The following is an 18,499-nucleotide window of genomic DNA, read 5'->3' as shown; positions in this document are numbered from 1 at the left end:
CCCAGTGTATCTCTCTCCGAGTGTATCTCTCTCCCAGTGTATCTCTCCCCGTGTATCTCTCTCCCAGTGTATCTCTCTCCCAGTGTATCTCTCCCAGTGTATCTCTCCCCCCGTGTATCTCTCTCCCCCAGTGTATCTCTCTCCCCCAGTGTATCTCTCTCCCCCAGTGTATCTCTCTCCCAGTGTATCTCTCCCAGTGTATCTCTCCCAGTGTCTCTCTCCCAGTGTATCTCTCCCAGTGTATCTCTCCCAGTGTCTCTCTCCCAGTGTATATCTCTCCCAGTGTATCTCCCCCAGTGTATCTCTCTCCCAGTGTATCTCTCCCAGTGTATCTCTCTCCCAGTGTATATCTCTCCCAGTGTATCTCTCCCAGTGTATCTCTCCCCGTGTATCTCTCTCCCAGTGTCTCTCTCCCAGTGTATATCTCTCCCAGTGTATCTCCCCCAGTGTATCTCTCCCAGTGTATATCTCTCCCAGTGTATCTCTCCCAGTGTCTCTCTCCCAGTGTATATCTCTCCCAGTGTATATCTCTCCCAGTGTATATCTCTCCCAGTGTATATCTCTCCCAGTGTATATCTCTCCCAGTGTATATCTCTCCCAGTGTATCTCTCTCCCAGTGTATCTCTCTCCCAGTGTATATTTCTCCCAGTGTATCTCTCTCCCAGTGTATCTCTCTCCCAGTGTCTCTCTCCCTCCCCGTGGCTCTCAGCGACTGCGAGGCGAGTGGGATGTTTATTTAATTATTTATCCGTCTCTTCTCCGCATCGCGACCTCACCGCGCACGCGCCGACTTCTTGGAATAGCGGAGACACAACAAAGACACGGAGACACGGGGGACACGGAGGCACGGGGACAGGGAGACACGGGGACACAGGGACACGGAGACAGAGGGACACAGGGACACGGAGACACGGGGACACGGAGACACGGGGACATTGAGACACAGGGACAGGAGACACGGGGACACGGAGACACGGGGACAGGGAGACACGGAGACAGGGAGACACGGGGACACGGAGACACGGGGCACAACAAAGACACGGAGACACAACAAAGACACGGAGACACAGGGACACGGAGAACACGGAGACACGGGGACACGGAGACACAACAAAGACACGGGGACACAACAAAGACACGGAGACACAGGGACACGGAGAACACGGAGACACGGGGACACGGGGACACGGAGACACGGGGGACACGGAGACACAGAAACATGGGAACACAGAGACACGGGGATACGAAGACACGGGGGACACAGAGACACGGAGACACAGACACATGGGAACACGGAGACACGGGGACACGGAGACACGGAGACACGGGGACACGGAGACACGGGGACACGGAGAACACGGAGACACGGGGACACGGGGGACACGGAGACACAGAAACATGGGAACACAGAGACACGGGGATACGAAGACACGGGGGACACAGAGACACGGGGAATGGAGACATTGAGGACGCAGATACAGCAGAGACACGGAGATGTAGACACCAGCAGATGGTGGTGATGGTGGTGGTGATGAGGGTGGTGATGGTTGTGGTGATGAGGGTGGTGATGGTTTTGGTGATGACAGTGATGATAATGGTGGTGAGAGTGATGACGGTGATGATGATGGTGGTGATGACAGTGATGATGATGATGGTTGTGGTGATGATGATGATGGTGGTTGTGGTGATGATGATGATGGTTGTGGTGATGAGAGTGATGATGGTGGTGAGAGTGATGATTGGACGGTGAGATTGAAGTGTAAGGTGATGATGTCGATGATTATGTATATTATGATGGAGACGATGTAGATGATGTTGCTGATGATGATGTAGATGATGTTGCTGATGATGATGTAGATGATGTTGCTGATGATGATGTAGATGATGTTTATGTTGCTGATGTAGATGATATAAATGATGATGTTGCTGATGATGTTGCTGATGTTGATGATGTTGCTGATGATGATGTAGATGATGTTGCTGATGATGATGTAGATGATGTTGCTGATGATGATGTAGATGATGTTGATGATAGATGATGTAGATGTTGCTGATGATGATGTAAATGATGATGATGTTGCTGATAGATGTAGATGATGTTGATGATGTAAATGATGATGATTATGTTGCTGATGATGTAGATGATGTTGATGTTGCTGATGTAGATGATATAAATGATGATGATGTTGCTGATGATGTTGATGATGATGTTGATGATGTTGCTGATAGATGATGTAGATGTTGCTGATGATGTTGCTGATTATGTTGCCGATAGATGATGTAGATGATGATGTAGATGATGTTGCTGATGATGTTGCTGATGATGTTGCCGATAGATGATGTAGATGATGATGATGTAGATGATGTTTGCTGATGATGTTGCTGATAGATGATGTAGATGATGTTGCTGATGATGTTGCTGATGATGATGTAGATGATGTTGATGTTGCTGATAGATGATGTACATGATGTTGCTGATGATGATGTAGATGATGTTTATGATGTTGATGATGTTGCTGCTGATGATGTAGATGATGTTGATGTTGCTGATGATGTTGATGTTGCTGATAGATGATGTACATGATGTTGCTGATGATGTTTTATGATGTTGATGATGTTGCTGCTGATGATGTAGATGATGTTGATGTTGCTGATGTAGATGATATTGCTGATGTTGCCGATAGATGATGATGTAGATGATGATGATGTTGCTGATGATGTTGTTGATAGAATGATGTAGATGATGTTGCTGATGTAGATGATAATGATGATGATGTAGATGATGATGATGTAGATGATGTAGATGATGATGTAGATGATGATGATGTAGATGATGATGATGTAGATGATGATGATGTTGCTGATGATGTTGTTGATGGATGATCGTAATCGGTCTCTCTCCTACACCGGGACCCGTGAAGCGGCACGAGAGGAGCCGGGATCACGTGACTCGCGCCCGCGTCTCCAATGACCAATGGGGGAGTGGGGGGAGTGGGGGGGGTGGGGGGAGTGGGGGGGAGTGGGGGGGTGGGGGGGAGTGGGGGGGTGGGGGGGAGTGGGGGAGGGGGAGAGATTCTGAGGGGAGGGGGGACTGGAGGGGGAGGGGGAGCAGGATGTGAGGGATATGAGAGGGAGGAGGAGGTAGGGGAGGGGGGAGGAGGCAGGGGAGGGGAGAGGAGGGAGGGGAGGGGGAGGGGAGGAGGAGGGGAGGGGGAGAGGAGGGAGGGAGGGGAGAGGAGGGAGGGAGGGGAGAGGAAGGGAGGGAGGGAGGGGAGAGGAGGGAGGGAGGGAGGGGAGAGGAGGGAGGGAGGGGAGAGGAGGGAGGGAGGGAGGAGGGGAGAGGAGGGAGGGAGAGGAGGGAGGGAGGGAGAGGAGGGAGGGAGGGGAGAGGAGGGAGGGAGGGGAGAGGAGGGAGGGAAGGGGGAGAGGAGGGAGGGAGGGGGAGAGGAGGGAGGGAGGGGGGAGAGGAGGGAGGGAGGGGAGAGGAGGGAGGGAGGGGGAGAGGAGGGGAGGGAGGGGAGAGGAGGGAGGGAGGGGGAGAGGAGGGAGGGAGGGGAGAGGAGGGAGGGAGGGGAGAGGAGGGAGGGAGGGGAGAGGAGGGAGGAAGGGAGGGGAGAGGAGGGAGGGAGGGAGGGGAGAGGAGGGAGGGAGGGGGAGGGGGAGAGGAGGGAGGGAGGGGGAGAGGAGGGAGGGAGGGGAGGAGGGAAGGGGTGGTGGGAGGGTGGTGGGGGGCGGAAGAGATTGGAGGGAAGGATCGGAGGTGGAGGAGACGAGGGAGAGGAGGGGAGGGGAGAGGGCGATAAGAGGGGGGGGTGGGGGCCAGAGGGGGAGGGGGTTGGAGGTTAGGGGAGCAGGAGGGGGGGAGCGGCAGCGGAGAGGGGGGGGGGTGAAAGGAGGCATGGAAAACTTGCGAGCGCCATGGAGCGCAGATAGGGGGGCGACATGCCCTCCCCCCCCGAGGGTTGACAGCTCGAGAAGGACAGGGAATGAGTCTCGCATAAACGACTCCACCCTCGCTCCCATCTCCATGTCTGATACCCCCCCCCCCTCTCTCTCCCTCTTTATTACCCCCCCCCCCTCTCTCCCGGTCTCGCTGTCTGTTGCATTCTACCCCCCTCCCCCACTCGACGTCCCCGCCCTCTTGTCCATGCGCTCTGCCCCCCCCCCCCCCGTCTCTCTCTCGCTCGCTCTCCTCTGCCCCCCGTCCTCTCTCTCACCCTCGCTCTCACCCCTCTCTTCTTCTGCACCCCCCCCCGTCTCTCTCTCTCACCCTCTCTCTCCTCTCTCTCTTTGCCCCCCGTCTCTCTCGGTTCTCCGTCTCACTGCAGACTCCCACACAGAGCCCCCCCCCCCCCTCCCCCGCTCGCTACTCGCGCGAGAGCCGTGGTCTCAACCGCCATCATCACCATCATCATCATCATCGCCATCACTATCATCATCACCGACACGATCATCATCATTACCATCATCATCACCAACAGCATAATCACCAACATCATCACCACCAACATCACCACCACCAACATCACCAAAAACCACCAACACCATCATCATCACCACCATCACCAACATCATCATCATCACCACCAACATCATCTACATCATCCATCAGCAACATCATCTACATCATCACCAACACCATCACCAACACCACCAACACCATCATCATCACTAACATCATCATCAGCAACATCATCATCATTTACATCACCATCATCATCACCAACATCATCACCGTCACCAACACCATCATCATCACCAACATCATCACCAGCATCACCATCATCACCAACATCATCACCGTCACCAACACCATCATCACCCTCGCCAACACCATAATCCTCAGCAACACCATCATCACCTCCTCTATCACCATCAGCACCATCATCATTATCATCATAGCATCACTACCCCATGCGCAGGTGTGGTACACGTCCCGTGCTACACGTAACGCTTTACCCACCGTGGTACACGCCATGTACACGTACCGTGGCACACGCACCATGGTACCCGGTATCGTTTCCATGCCGTGGAGCACCTGGTACGTGCCATGTTCCTATACTCACAATTGCACACGTACCATGGCACACCCACCGTGGCACGCGCACCGTAGCACACGTACCGTGGTTACGCACAACCGTGCAGCACGTACCGTGGCACACGCACCGCTCACACCCACCGTGGTAGGCGAACCGTTGCACACGTACCGTGTGGTTACGCGCACCGTGGCAGAGTGGCTGCTGCATTATACAAGGAGTTACGTAACAGCCCTCGCTCGCTCGCTCGCCCTGCCCGCGTCTCCGCGTGAAACTTGTTCGGCTACAATCGACCCGAATCCCGCTCCCAGGACCGGGTCCCAGGGTCCCCAGCTCCAGGTCACCCAGGTCAGAGTCCCCCAGGAGGGGGTCCCAGGTCCCCTTTGAGCGAGCCCCGTTCTCGGAAGCCGCACGGGGCGACGCGAACTCACCCGGTGGCGAAGCCGAGGCGTCCAGCCTCCCTCTCTCATGCGCTCTCCCTCCTCTCTCTCTCTCTCCTCGTCCCCCTCCCCTTCCCACTCTCTCTCCCTCCCTCCCTCTCTCGCCGCCTCCCTCCATCTCCCTCGTCTCCTCCCTCTACCCCCCCTCTCCCTCCATCCGTCCACCCCCTTCCCACGTCTCTCCGTACCCCCGTTACTCCCTCCTCCTCCTCTTCTTCTCCTCCCTCTCTCCGCCTCCGCCCGCTTCTCTCCTCTGCGCATCTACGTGACTCGAGCTCCCTCTGCCCCGCGTTGTTTGCAGTGACGGGGAAAAAAAATATCGCGCGCGGCGCCGTTCCGACTTGGCAGTGATGGGTCTGGAGCGGATGAAACGAAGTCGCGGGTCAAGATGCGGGCGCGCGGACCGCTCTCAGCGCACGCTCTGGACAGCGCAGGACACACACAGAGCAGTCTCGCACGAGCAGCGTCTGAACACTCTCAGATACATGCCACCGCACCGTCTCGAAGGAAGGTCGCACTCACGATTCGTGTTGTTAGCAATCGTCGTTGCCATCGCGGAGAACCGCGGTTGCGTTGAATCAATAGCACGGATATCCAGCACGAACAAAACTCAGTTCGTCAACCGGTATACAAGGCCGACTAGACTCTAACCCGAACCGGGCACACTCTGGGCCAATCGATGCCGGGTTCCGTCCATCGTTGCTCCGTGTAGCGGGGTGGCCGCAACACCCCGAAAATCGTAACGCCCTTGTCGGAGTGGATGCAACAGACACGACTGTGCATGAAGGTCGAAGGCCAGACGATTGGCCCGGCGAGGCTGTAAATAGTGCAGATGATTTGGTGACGATGCTGCTGCTGCTGCGTCGGCAGTGGTGCACAAGCACAATCAACGGACAAAAGCTCAACACGCGATTCGTAAATAACACCGCGTGACTTTAACACTGAAAATAGGTGTCGTCTCGGACAATGCTCCATCTTCAAATGAAGTCGATAAAGCACATGCATTAAAAAAACGACTTCATACGTGACGAAGGTCCATGGTCCGAAACGTCTGCTCATGTGTACGATTTCACCGTAAACGGCGATCGTGACGCATGATCCTCACGAACCAGCGTCTCATTCATCCACTAATGCGAAGGCCCCAGGCGCTGTGAGAGTGGCGAGAGGCGATGGGAAGCCAGGGGACGCGAGACGGCCCCTGTGGTTAAATTTCGATTTAAAGCTTTCGTGACTGCAGGGATTCATCTTCTTGGTTCTTTCGGTAAAGTCACGTAGAAGGGAAGTAATAAAATAATAAAAATATTATGTTTTATTATTTTATTACTTCCCTTCTACATGACTTTACCGAAAGAACCAAGAAGATGGGTCCCTGTGGTGTTTAGATGTCGATTACGACCAGTGCTGAATTTCAGCTGGAATAGTCAAAAGAGCTTTGTTTGCGGGAATTATTTTTGGCGCGTACATCCATCTCGCCTTCTTATCCTCGCGGGGTTTTTTCGTCTTAACACACCTGTCCATAGGATGATAGGAATGCAGGGCGCGATAATATAGGAATTGTCATAGATAGGCGCACCTTAGACTCTAGTGGCAGTGCCGTACGTCCATAATCCACGCCAGCCAGTCTTCCGGAAAATGTCGAGTGAGAAATGAAGCCCTGGTCACGGCCATCGATCACAGGGGCAGATCCACTCGTCAAAACGGGGAACTGGCCGCTGTCGGTGTAATCACCCGGGAAAACCTCACCGAATCTCAACTCTTTTCTTCAGGAGGATCCTGCATTGCGATGTTTGGCCAATTCCATTTGTGACTTTTGCTCTTCTACAAGTGCACGTGAGCGTCAGGGTCTATAGCCAGCCGGTTATTGCCACAACCGATACGTGGCATCACGTCTAGATGGGCTCTCTCGAGGAAATACGTGACGTAAGGACGCCACACTGAGAGGCGCTGTCCGTGGTGCTGATTCCATATTGAGAGGCGCTGTCCGTGGTGCTGATTCCATATTGAGAGGCGCTGTCCGTGGTGCTGATTCCATATTGAGAGGCGCTGTCCGTGGTGCTGATTCCAGATTGAGAGGCGCTGTCCGTGGTGCTGATCCCACTGACAAAATCACTCTTTGGTGCTGATCTCACGCAAGTGACGTCCGATGTGGTAAGAAACAGTCTGCATCAGCAGCAGACCATGCTTTCCCACCTGATGACGGACGCTTGTGTTGCGCCCGAAACGTCGTGATCTATTTTATTTTATACCTGCGTGACTTTACCGAAAGTACCAAAGAGTAAAGATTACACATTTTTGTTTAATCTTCCGAGAAATCTCTCCCGGGCGAGCCACCACCTCGGCTCATGACGGCCCGCTTTTGCTAAACACCTCGTGCATAGCCATGATCCCCATTAATTGCAGGCATTCCCACAGAAACGAAGATGCACATTAAAGCACAACTCTCACGACAGCCTTAACGCGTCTGGGTGATGAAGCCACGCAGGCACAAAGAACGCGGGGACACGCGTGGAAGCGCCCCCGCCAACCGAGAGAAGAAATCAGGAGGCATCGTGACATCGCAAAATGTCGGCAGTTTTAATCGACGCATTCACTCCAAAGCGCAAGGCAGGTGGGAACCGACACACGTGGAGGCGAAACTTACAGCAGAGCGTGAGCAAGGCCTGTCGATGCGCGTTACAACTCGGCAGGTGAAAGCTGAGGACAGCCCGCTCCTCCCTGCCTAAACCACGAAGACACGGACGACTCGAGTCTCCTACGTGACTCTTCTTTCATACACGTCAACCTCCAGGGGTTGGGAGGACGAGGAAGCGTTATTTTTACACTCGTCAATTAATTTCACGATTAAACGTCGGAGCCGGCGAAACGCGACGGCGGTGAAGCGTGCTCACCACACGTCCGATCCTCGTGCGGTGGTCTCCAAGCATATCCTAAACACCCCCCCCCCCTTCCTGCCCCATGCCCCAGACGCCCACAACTCCTTACCTGCAGCCAGAACTATTCTATAGCACACCAACTCCCGTACCGTCTCTCAAATACAATCTTCACACCTACAACTTTCACGGCGCCTCGCTTCAATATCTCCCCGCATCTCCTTGCATACCCTCCATCCCCCCATATCATCACTTCATCTCCTATTCAGTGCACTCAATGTTCAGCAGCGCATTTCTCCCTCGAACGTGCTAACGTCTGCAGGCAGGTCGGCTGCAGCAAAGGTGCGTATGAGAGTGCGCGCTGCTTGCGGAGCCTGCAATACCATGGGAGATGAGTTGAACTCCCAGGACAGGTCTCACGGCGAAGCCCCCAGTGGTTCGACAAAGTTGCGCATTTTCAGGTTGCAATATATTACACGTCTAGACGCCTCCGTATCTTTGACGCAATATAAAACCAAATCATATAATATATAGTTAAGTAAGGGATCGGCTTTACAAACCGACTACGCTTGCTTACTGCACATTCCACCACGCGTCTCGGCAACAGCAGCGGTGATGACGCAGCGAGACACCACGGCCGCCTTCAAGACGTGGCTCACGATCGTGAGCCGATGCCGCTTGCTGCTGTCGGGACTCGCCACGCAGCGGAGACCACACACAGTCTCGACAGTGAAGGCGTTGCGGTGGCAAAGCGGTGAGCGCATTGTGCTCAGGAGCCGGCGACAGGGAGGTGCTGGGATGGGCCCTGCACCACCAAATGTGCCTTTGGCCAAATTTGCTCTCCTTAACGGCGTGTGTCTAGACGGCCCTCTCACATCCGAGAGGAGCTGGAGGCAGGCCTGATTGCGCTACGAGTCTGATCCCAGGTCACGGTGATGAGCGATATCTGAAGAAGTCCTGGGTTCACCCCCGACCCTCTCCTCCTGCACTGACCAGCGTGGTGAAGTATGGTCAGACTCCCATGATCAAGACCGTGTGGGGGAGAGCATCACTCACTCGTAGATTGGCAAAAAGCTGAGCACGTTTCACGGAGCGAGGACTTGACACGTGCAGACACGTGCGGGGCATGGCTGTGTGGGCAGTACAGCATTGGACGCGACCACAGGAGCCACAGCAGTAAGCACCACATCTCTTCATGAGTGGTAGACTTTGTGGCGGTGGTGGAGTTATGGGTAGCTTCAGTGATAGGGCTGGCAATATCACCTAGGTCACGTGGTTTACCGGTGGATTGAGCCAATTGAGACAAAAGTAGGTTAAGGTTAGTGAGTAGCAGCTGGTTCGACAGGGTTGGGGATATTTTTCCGGCTGGCTCAGTTGAGAGGCCCTAATCCTTGTGGCTGCTGCGTTTGCTGAAGAAGACTCGGGCTAGCATTTGGTTGCCTCGTTCCTGTTAGTCTATGGGGGTTGGCTTGGCCGGCCAGCCAGCATGCTCCACTCATTCTCTTTGCAATTCGTGACCTCTTCAAGTTCTGTCCGCTCTTTCTCAGCGGTGTTTACCTTGTCCGGCAAAGAAATCCGGTTCACACCAAGGGCAGGTGAACCTCCTGTTCCCCTGCCTATTCGATCGCCTGACCTACCACCTAATCCACCATCTGATCGACCACTTGCTCTACCACCTGATTATCCACGTAGTCCACCATATGATTTACCACCTCGTCCACCAGCTGATCTGCCAACTAGTCCACCACCTGATCTATCACTTGCTCTACCACCAAGACCACCACCTAAATCTACGACCTCGTCTACAACTTGGTCTACCAATCAGTCCACCATATGATCTGCCCTCTCATTTACCACCTAGTCCACCAGCTGTTCCGCCGCCCGGCCCACCGTCCGATCTACCGATCGGCACGTGCGTTTGCCACGGACAGTAGGATTCAGAGAAGTCCATGACCCCCCGCTGCTCCCTAGCCGCGGTTAAAGCCACGGATTATGAAGCCACAAAGTAGAGGATTAGCCCCGATAAACTTGAGTGCCCTCCCCCCACCAACCCCGGCGGCTCCCAATGACCACACGTGCCACCCACCCCTAGCGCCTATCACTCTCCGCACCTTCCTGCACCGTTCTCGAAACGCCACGGCATTGCCGCCGCACATCGCTTGCTTGCCTCGTACGCACAACGGACGCCTCGCCGATTATTCGCAGCAGCAGCAGCAGCGGCGCACCCTAGGCACGATCCCTTCTACACGGAGCACAGACCCCGACGGGTACTACAGACGAACGGACACGATTAACCAGGCACTCCGCATGCACCACAGTGACAGCGACTCGAAAGAAAAAAAACACAAACGCACGCACGCACGCACACGACCGGGCCGCTACATTGAGGAAGCAACCCAACTCCCGGGACAATCACGATGGTTGACGTTTTTTTTTTTTTGGAACACGAACTTTTCTGTAGCCATGAGTTTTTGTGGCAACGCGGCTCGCCTGGCGCAGCAAAGAGGCTTGTCACCTGGCCCAGCCCTGCGACAGGCGGTGACGGCAAGCACTGCTCTGATAAATTGTCCCGCGAAGGTGGGAAATCCCCCCCCCTCCTCCCGCCCCCCACGAGGCACGCCCCTGCCTGACGCCTCCCGTCCAGCGGCACACGTGGGAACAGAAGTCAAGATTTTTTTATTTTTTCAAAACTATTTCCCTGTTATCCGATTAGTTGCAAAATCGAACCGATAATAAATCGATACTGGAATGGATATCCATGTCCAATAAGCATTTGGTGGTACAAGGAGACATAACGTGGGTTTGTATGCTCACAAAACACACATAGGACTGAATGCGTGCATAGCTAATCAAATCGTGGGCGGGGGGGGGGAATTAGTACATCCCTGGGGCACAGGTCTGTAATGCTCCGTCGCTCGAATGTGAAACCATTCCCGACCTCACGGAGCGCGCAACAATTCCCATCTTCACTCAACGCCGACAATGGAGAGGCAGGTTGGTCAAGTGTGGGACGCAGCGACCTCCCAATGCACACTTGCACGCACGCTCGCTTACGCAGCCGAGAGCTTCGCAAGGCGGAGATTTCGTTGCCGTTTCCCCTGCAGTGAAACCTTGAACGCACAACACAAGGGGGTGCTCGGAGCTCGGGGCGTCTCTTGTCGTGCCTGGTGCTGAAGGAGGACGGGAGGTGCCACGGGAGCGACACGCAGCCTCCTTAAGAACCGAACGAGAGGTTCCCCCCCCTCTCTCCACCGTGGGCCCATGAAGACAGCAGCGAGCGCTGGTGGCTTACAACAGTGGCAGGGACCGGTCCCACGTGACGCAACACTCCTCTCCATCTGTGGCCCGATGCGCGATTCATCGCTGCACAGAGAGACGCGAGCTCCCAGGTACCAACCCGAGCGCGTGCCACCCTGCGTCACCGTGCGGTACAATCAACCCGTGCCACCGTGCGGTACAATCAACCCGTGCCACCGTGCGGTACACAAGGGTCGCGCGGAGAGAGGCCCTGCGATTCACTTGGAGCACCACGCAGATGGATGGGTCGCACACGGCCGCGAGTCACACACTCTATAAGGAAAGCGTTTTTACACAGCGCCTCATGCAGGTTGCAGGCATGTGGACATTCACAATCATCGCTCAGTACAATCCACAACACACGGCGACATTCTTAGCAAATCATTAATATACAGAGGGGCTGCTGCTGCTGCTGCTGATGATGATGATGATGATTCGAGTGAAGGCTTTCTTGCTTGAGCGAGGAGGTTGTTGCCCCTTGGGTGCCGGAGAACGTAATTCAGCCTGAAGCGAAACAAAAATGCAAAGTCACGAAACGTCGATGAGGACCGAGCGTCCACTGACGTACCGGAGAGGCGTCTAAGAGCAACTTTACACCACATCGAATTTCAACATATCTTTAAAGGGTACCCCCCCCTCCCGGCAGCTGTCCCTGTGTGTCACAAGACGACTCAGCACCTGGCCTGCAAACGGCCAGTTGTCTGCCAGTAGGGGGGGGGGGGCAGTGTTTGCTGCCGTGTGTAATTCAAATGAGTCATTTGCTGACAATTTTACAACTTGGCACACAGGACGGCCTACTCTTGCGAGCGACGTCAGGGGATGTTTCACGTCCACTGTCAAGCAGACGGCGCATGCTATTGTTATTATCAAGGTGGTTCATCTTCTTGGTTCTTTCGGTAGTCACGTAGAAGGGAAATAATAAAATAATAAAAATAAAACATAATAAAATAATTCTCACGACGTTTCGGCCACAACGCAAGCAGCCGTCCTCAGGTGAAGACCAGGTCTGTCGGGGAGACAGCGTCTGAATGAAATTCATTCCGAAAGAACCACGAAGATGAATCCCTGCAGTCACGAAAGCTTTAAATCGAAACTGTGCTCTGGGCTGCTCAGCGAGGGTGAAGGTACGGAACAGGTTAAGACGCTAGCGCAGACGCGGACTCTGGGCTGCGGGCCGAGCTGGCGCCTCACCCTGGCAGGCCTCGTCCTCCACCATCTTCCGCTTGGGGGGATCGGCGCGGGCGGCCTCTCCCTGGAAGCCAAACTCGGCCCCGACCGGGAACCTGGGACGACACGGTGACACGAGACGACTCAGGGCATGGTGGGCTGAACAGAATGACACGCACACGCACGCACGCACGCACGCACGCACGCTGCATCTGACCTCGTAAGCTCTCGCACGCGAAGCAAGTTGGAGCCTGCCGAGTAGTTGGATGGAAGACTGTCAGGTGAATGCCAGGTGTTGTAGGTGTGGGTTGTAGTACACAGCGACAGATTCTGCATGCCATGTGGATCTTAGAGTGTTACCCCCTCCCCCTCACCCACTGATGTAATTGGCCAAACATCCCAATAATGCAGAACCCTTCTTAAAAGCAGGCTTGAGGCTCACCGAGGCTTTCCTGGTTAAAAAAGGGGCATTATTATGACTACCATTTCAGATCAAAAGCCTTAAGTGACGACGCCGCAACGAAATGCAAAGCAGCTGCACGGTCCCCTTCCGGAAACCCAATCATGGTTTGACATGCAAGAGTCCGGATTCGAATCCCGCTGCCAGATTTCACGCCCGCATCCTTGAAACGTGACCACATCACCCCGCGACTCGCAGCATTCCCTCCAGCGGCGCACCCCCCCCCCCCCCCCAATTCACAGTCTCGCATCGTCAACTCAAAGATGACATTTGCAATGTTTAAGATTCTCCGTGAATCCGCCCCCCTGTCGACCTCCCCTCTCCCCTCTCGTCTAAAGCTATTCCTCTAAACGCGCTCTCCTACTTAGGCTTTCACGACGAATATCACGATTCGCTACATTGGTTTACTTTTTAGATCGTTGCGTGGGTATAATGTCTCTACGGTTTGTTTTAAAATTGGATCAGGAAGCTCTTTCACGCAAGAGCTGAGCTTTTGTCAATGCCTGACGATGCTAGATGAACTCTCCAGCGAAATGTTGTTGATAGAAATTAAAAATACTTTTTCTTGCTCTTCCAATGTAACCGGTTTTCTTAAAAGCAGAATCAATTTGGCACATTTGCCCATGGCACACAGTTTGGCTGTGTTGGGTGGTGAAGGGTTATCGTAAAAAAAAACGACATTATACCAACACGACCTAATCCAAAGACTATCAACAATGAAGCGTTCTCCTATCTCTCCCCGTCTCATCTCACTCCCGCCCCCACACGTCCCCCCGCCCCCTTCACATTCTCTCCGCCCCAGCAGCAACGCTCGTATCCCCGCACGGTGCGCCAACGTTCATTTCAGCGGCAGCCGCACGAGCCGCGGGGAGTGCGAGGAAGCGAGGAGGGGGCAGCGTGGGGACGCGACTCACGAGGAAGGCCCTGCCCTGCGAACGCCGTAGCTGCGCTCGGGGACGGCCGTCGGGGAGAAGGCCATCATCTCCTCCAGCTGAGCTCTCAGCAGCTCCGAGTCCAGCCCTCCCTGCTCGGGTCCGGTGCCCACTTGGCGGGGCGCACACGGCCAACCAACGAACAAACACAGATTCGCATCATCACCCAGCACAGAAGTACTCTCTCATCACAAGTAGTGACTAATCCCATATCTGCATTTTCCATAAATATGCTAAATTCCTCTGTTGATATGCAGATTCATTTGTCAAGGCGCCCTTCCTCCCCTAACCCAGATTAAATATACGCTGCCAAGCTTGGTGGTGTTCATTCAGACGCTGTCTTTCCGACAGACCTGTTCTTCACCTGAGGACGGCTGCTTGCGTTGTGGCCGAAACGTCGTGAGAATTATTTTATTATGTTTTATTTTTATTATTTTATTACTTCCCTTCTAGGTGACTTTACCGAAAGAACCAAGAAGATAAACCCACACAGACACACGCACGCCGTCGGGCGGGCGGGCCAGCAAGTAGGCACACCCGACACATGACACCACTCGCCCAGTGCTCACACGAGGAGCATCTGCGTAAAGCACACGGCGCGTCGTGAGCGTTGATCCACCTACGTCAACGGCAGTCACCGCGCCGTGCCGTCACGGCGAGGTCTGCCACGTCTCCCACGTACCTCTGTCTGGGTCGTTGCTGCCACCTTCTTCGTCGCCTCGCCCGTTGTCTGCGGAAACAGTTTCAGCGGCACGCGGTTAGAGTTGCGCTGGGACTGAACGGGAGGCGATTGGCTGCGTGCTTAACAGGAGGCTGGCAGGGAAGACGAGAATTGAAACTGATTGGCCAACATCAGAGAGATACTTCTTATGGCCTAGTCTCACCAGTGTCCGACCGGAGAATGGCAAAAGACGAACAGTGCATTTATATTCTTGGTTCTTTCGGTAAAGTCACTTAGAAGGGAACAAAAACAATAAAATAATAAAAATAAAACAATACAATTCTCACGACGTTTCGATTGCAACACAAGCTAATTTTCTTGCTGTGGTTTTCACACCTGATGACGATTGCTTGTGTTGCAATCGAAACGTCGTGATAATTTTATTGTTATATTTTGATTATTTTATTATTTCCCTTCTACGTGACTTTACCGAAAGAACCAAGAATATGAATCCCTGCAGTCACGAAAGCTTTAAATCGAAATTTAGTGCATTTATAGCTCAGGGTGCGTTGCCTTTGTGCCGTTTTCCTCTTGGCGTTCTCTGTCTGACACTGGCGGTGAGACTAGGCCATAAAGAAGGCTGCTGTCTCTGGTGTAGGCCAATCAGTTTCAAAGACAATGCCCATTTATTATCAGAGCGTGTTTGTTTGCATGTTCACCACAAGTACTGTGTGTGGGTAATGCAGACTTAATTCCTTGCAAAAGGTATCTAATCGGTGTTCGAACATCTTAACACCTTCATTTTAAGACTTTGATACGAGCAAAAAGGTCCCGTGACATAACCAGAATGATTAGTTTTTTTGAGCGTGCCGTATGCTGGGCCATCTCGGGGCGCTCTTAAGGGAACACCGAGGGCCAACGAAGACCACGAGGGCCGTGCACCCCCTCCCGTGCGCGGGGACCGATGGCTCGCGTGACCCCTGCCACGCCGACCGCCGCGCTCGCCCACCTGAGTTGAGCTCCCGCACCAGCGACGACATGGTGTTGGTGATGGAGTCGGCTGCGACGAGCAGGTCGTTACGGAGATTCCTGCGGGCGCCTGGGCACGACACGCACACAACGACAACAACCGCCGTTCGCCACCGTGGGGCGGAGAGACGTCACCACGGCACTTTGTGCCAGGCTAGGTGTACACGTATACAAGGACAAAAATCCCCCTTATAGCCTTAACAGACATTTGGGGCAAGCGCTGTTATCGAGCGCCTATGAAAGCTGGAACAGCCCACAATGGGGCGGTGTGGCTAGTAACATGGCTTACTGTCTCCACACAACGTACATATTTATGGCTGTTTCGAACCACGGCAAGGCCCAGGACCAGTTCATATAATCGCCAACGACGTTGACCGTGGTCGAGAATCCAACTTAGGCCACTGTGCCCGTGGGCAAAGTGAGCCAACCTCCGCGCCACCACTCCACCCTCACACACGTGGGGGTGCGTTCGTGCGCAAACACACACGCGCAGGCACGCACATGGAATCCCGTACCGCTTCATTTCCTGCTGCTTCAGTCCGAATTCCTTCCAGTGGCACAGACAGCGGCGCAACGCCGCTACATGGGGGGCCCCACGCTGGCGGGATGTGAACTACCTCGCCTGGTATGCAGGAGGTTGCGAGTTCGATCCCAACCCTGACGCCTGTACATTCGGAGTTTGCATGTATTTTCCCCATGGTGGTCGCGTGGATTTTTCTCCGCGTTTAGAAACAATGTGCGTTTGAGAGTATTTGGTTGCTATAAATTTCCCACGTGATGATAAGCCACTTCGTCGAGCTGTGATACGTGATAGCCAGGTCGCCATAGCAGCTCTGCGGGGCCTTACTTGGTAAAAGTAAAACAAATTGTTCAGTTCGAGTTTACGTGAACACGGGGACAAGGGGGCAGAGTGGAGTCCACTGGCCCCCCACGGCGCCTACCCCACCACCCCCCCCCAACCCGGGCCGTGCAATCGTCATCACCTTGCGCGAAGGCCTCCTGCACATCGCCGCCCACGCCCGTCAGCGAGTCCTGCGGCGTGTGCGTCGGCGTGGAGCCGGCCGACGTCGACCGGATTGGCATGGGCATCGGTCGCGCCATCGTGTGGCTCGGAGACGACCGCGGGGAGCTCTGCGTCTGCGGGGGCGTCAACGGCGGTCGCGGTGAACGGCGGTCGCGGTGAGTGGCGAACGCGGTGAACAGCGGTCACGGTGAACGGCGAACGTGCGCGCGAGCAGTACAGGGCAGAGCGGCGGGCGATCTAAACTTACTAAGATTTACATCGCGACTTAACTCCAAAAGGCGCTTTAGAAAGATTATAAAAACAAAAATTGTACAGAAGATGATCGTGGTTGAGATAAAGAGTAGGGGGTGGGAGGAGGGTTATTAAAAGTGGTGTCATCATGCTGACGTGTTAGGAGAACAGATGCGAGTGGTTAAGAGAGGGGTAGAGGGTAGTGATAGGGGTTTGGGGTAAGCCTGGTCATAGTTGAGTGGGGTGCGTAGGGAGTCGCAGTAGTAGGATGCAACATGCATCACATGGTACGTAACATTTGGCACAAGGGTACGCGACACAACACACGGGTAACAAAGAACACGAGACAACAAAGACAAAAATCCCCAGTGCAGCCTTCAACTGGATAATGGGCTGTGTGCCGTTAGTGGCCACACCTATGAAGGCCATGGCACATGGCAGCGCACTGCACATCAAACAAAGCACACACCATACTCGCCCACATTGCACGCATCGTATACAAAGATCCCCCGTATAGCCTGAACAGACTCTTGGGGCAAGTGCTGTTAGCGAGCACCGATGAAGGCCAACACAGCACACGAGGAGGTGGGTGTGAACAGTACCACGCCCGGCCACCTTTGTCTCCCCAGTGCCAATGTTGTTTGCACACTGCACCAGGAACTCATTTAACGTTGAGTCGATCTAGGGGAGGCCCAGGATCGGTTCAGATAATCGTCACCGGTGTTGGCCCTGAGCGGGAATCGAACTCTGCTCAACGGATTCGTAGCGCAATGCGCTTACCACCACACTACCGCTCCCCCACATATAAACACGCACGCGCTCGCACGCGCTCGCACTCGCACGCGCGCACGCGCTCACACGCACTCGCACGCGCTCGCACGCGCTCGCACGCGCGCACTCGCACGCGCGCACGCGCGCACACGCACTCGCACGCACTCGCACGCGCGCACACGCACTCGCACGCGCGCACGCGCGCACACGCACTCGCACGCGCGCACACGCGCTCGCACGCGCGCACACGCGCTCACACGCGCTCGCACGCACGCACACGCGCTCACACGCGCTCGCACGCGCGCACACGCGCTCACACGCACTCGCACGCGCGCACACGCGCTCACACGCACTCGCACGCGCGCACACGCACTCGCACGCGCGCACACGCGCGCACACGCACTCGCACGCGCGCACACGCGCGCACACGCGCTCACACGCGCTCACACGCACTCGCACGCGCGCACACGCGCTCACACGCACTCGCACGCGCGCTCACACGCACTCGCACGCGCGCACACGCACGCGCTCACACGCACGCGCTCACACGCACTCGCACGCACTCGCACGCGCGCACACGC

At 54.9% G+C, this 18,499-nt stretch overlaps 2 protein-coding genes across 4 annotated transcripts in view; both read right to left on the bottom strand.

The window, feature by feature from the left end:
* Positions 1 to 5,005, bottom strand: part of LOC144724348 (uncharacterized) — a 49,327-nt gene extending 44,322 nt beyond the window's left edge. Inside the window, exon 1 of the mRNA XM_078603411.1 lies at positions 4,964 to 5,005. Within this exon, the coding sequence (XP_078459537.1) occupies positions 4,964 to 5,005 (42 nt within the window). The remainder of the gene's footprint in view (positions 1 to 4,963) is intronic.
* A 3,021-nt stretch (positions 5,006 to 8,026) lies between these two features.
* The window catches only part of LOC144732061 (dystrobrevin beta-like), a 66,901-nt gene continuing 56,428 nt past the window's right edge, over positions 8,027 to 18,499 (bottom strand). For all 3 annotated transcript variants that reach the window (XM_078613298.1, XM_078613307.1, XM_078613316.1), the window contains 6 exons: positions 16,876 to 17,029; positions 15,873 to 15,962; positions 14,885 to 14,932; positions 14,185 to 14,314; positions 12,835 to 12,926; positions 8,027 to 12,147 (listed from right to left, as the gene is read on the bottom strand). In XM_078613298.1, the coding sequence (XP_078469424.1) occupies positions 12,143 to 12,147; positions 12,835 to 12,926; positions 14,185 to 14,314; positions 14,885 to 14,932; positions 15,873 to 15,962; positions 16,876 to 17,029 (519 nt within the window). In that variant the 3' untranslated portion in view covers positions 8,027 to 12,142. The remainder of the gene's footprint in view (positions 12,148 to 12,834; positions 12,927 to 14,184; positions 14,315 to 14,884; positions 14,933 to 15,872; positions 15,963 to 16,875; positions 17,030 to 18,499) is intronic.

The sequence above is a fragment of the Lampetra planeri genome, chromosome 2, assembly GCF_965212315.1.
Source record: "Lampetra planeri chromosome 2, kcLamPlan1.2.h2, whole genome shotgun sequence".
Taxonomy (NCBI): domain Eukaryota; kingdom Metazoa; phylum Chordata; class Hyperoartia; order Petromyzontiformes; family Petromyzontidae; genus Lampetra; species Lampetra planeri.
Note: the sequence above shows the minus strand (reverse complement) of the source record. Positions and strands in the feature narration are given on the sequence as shown.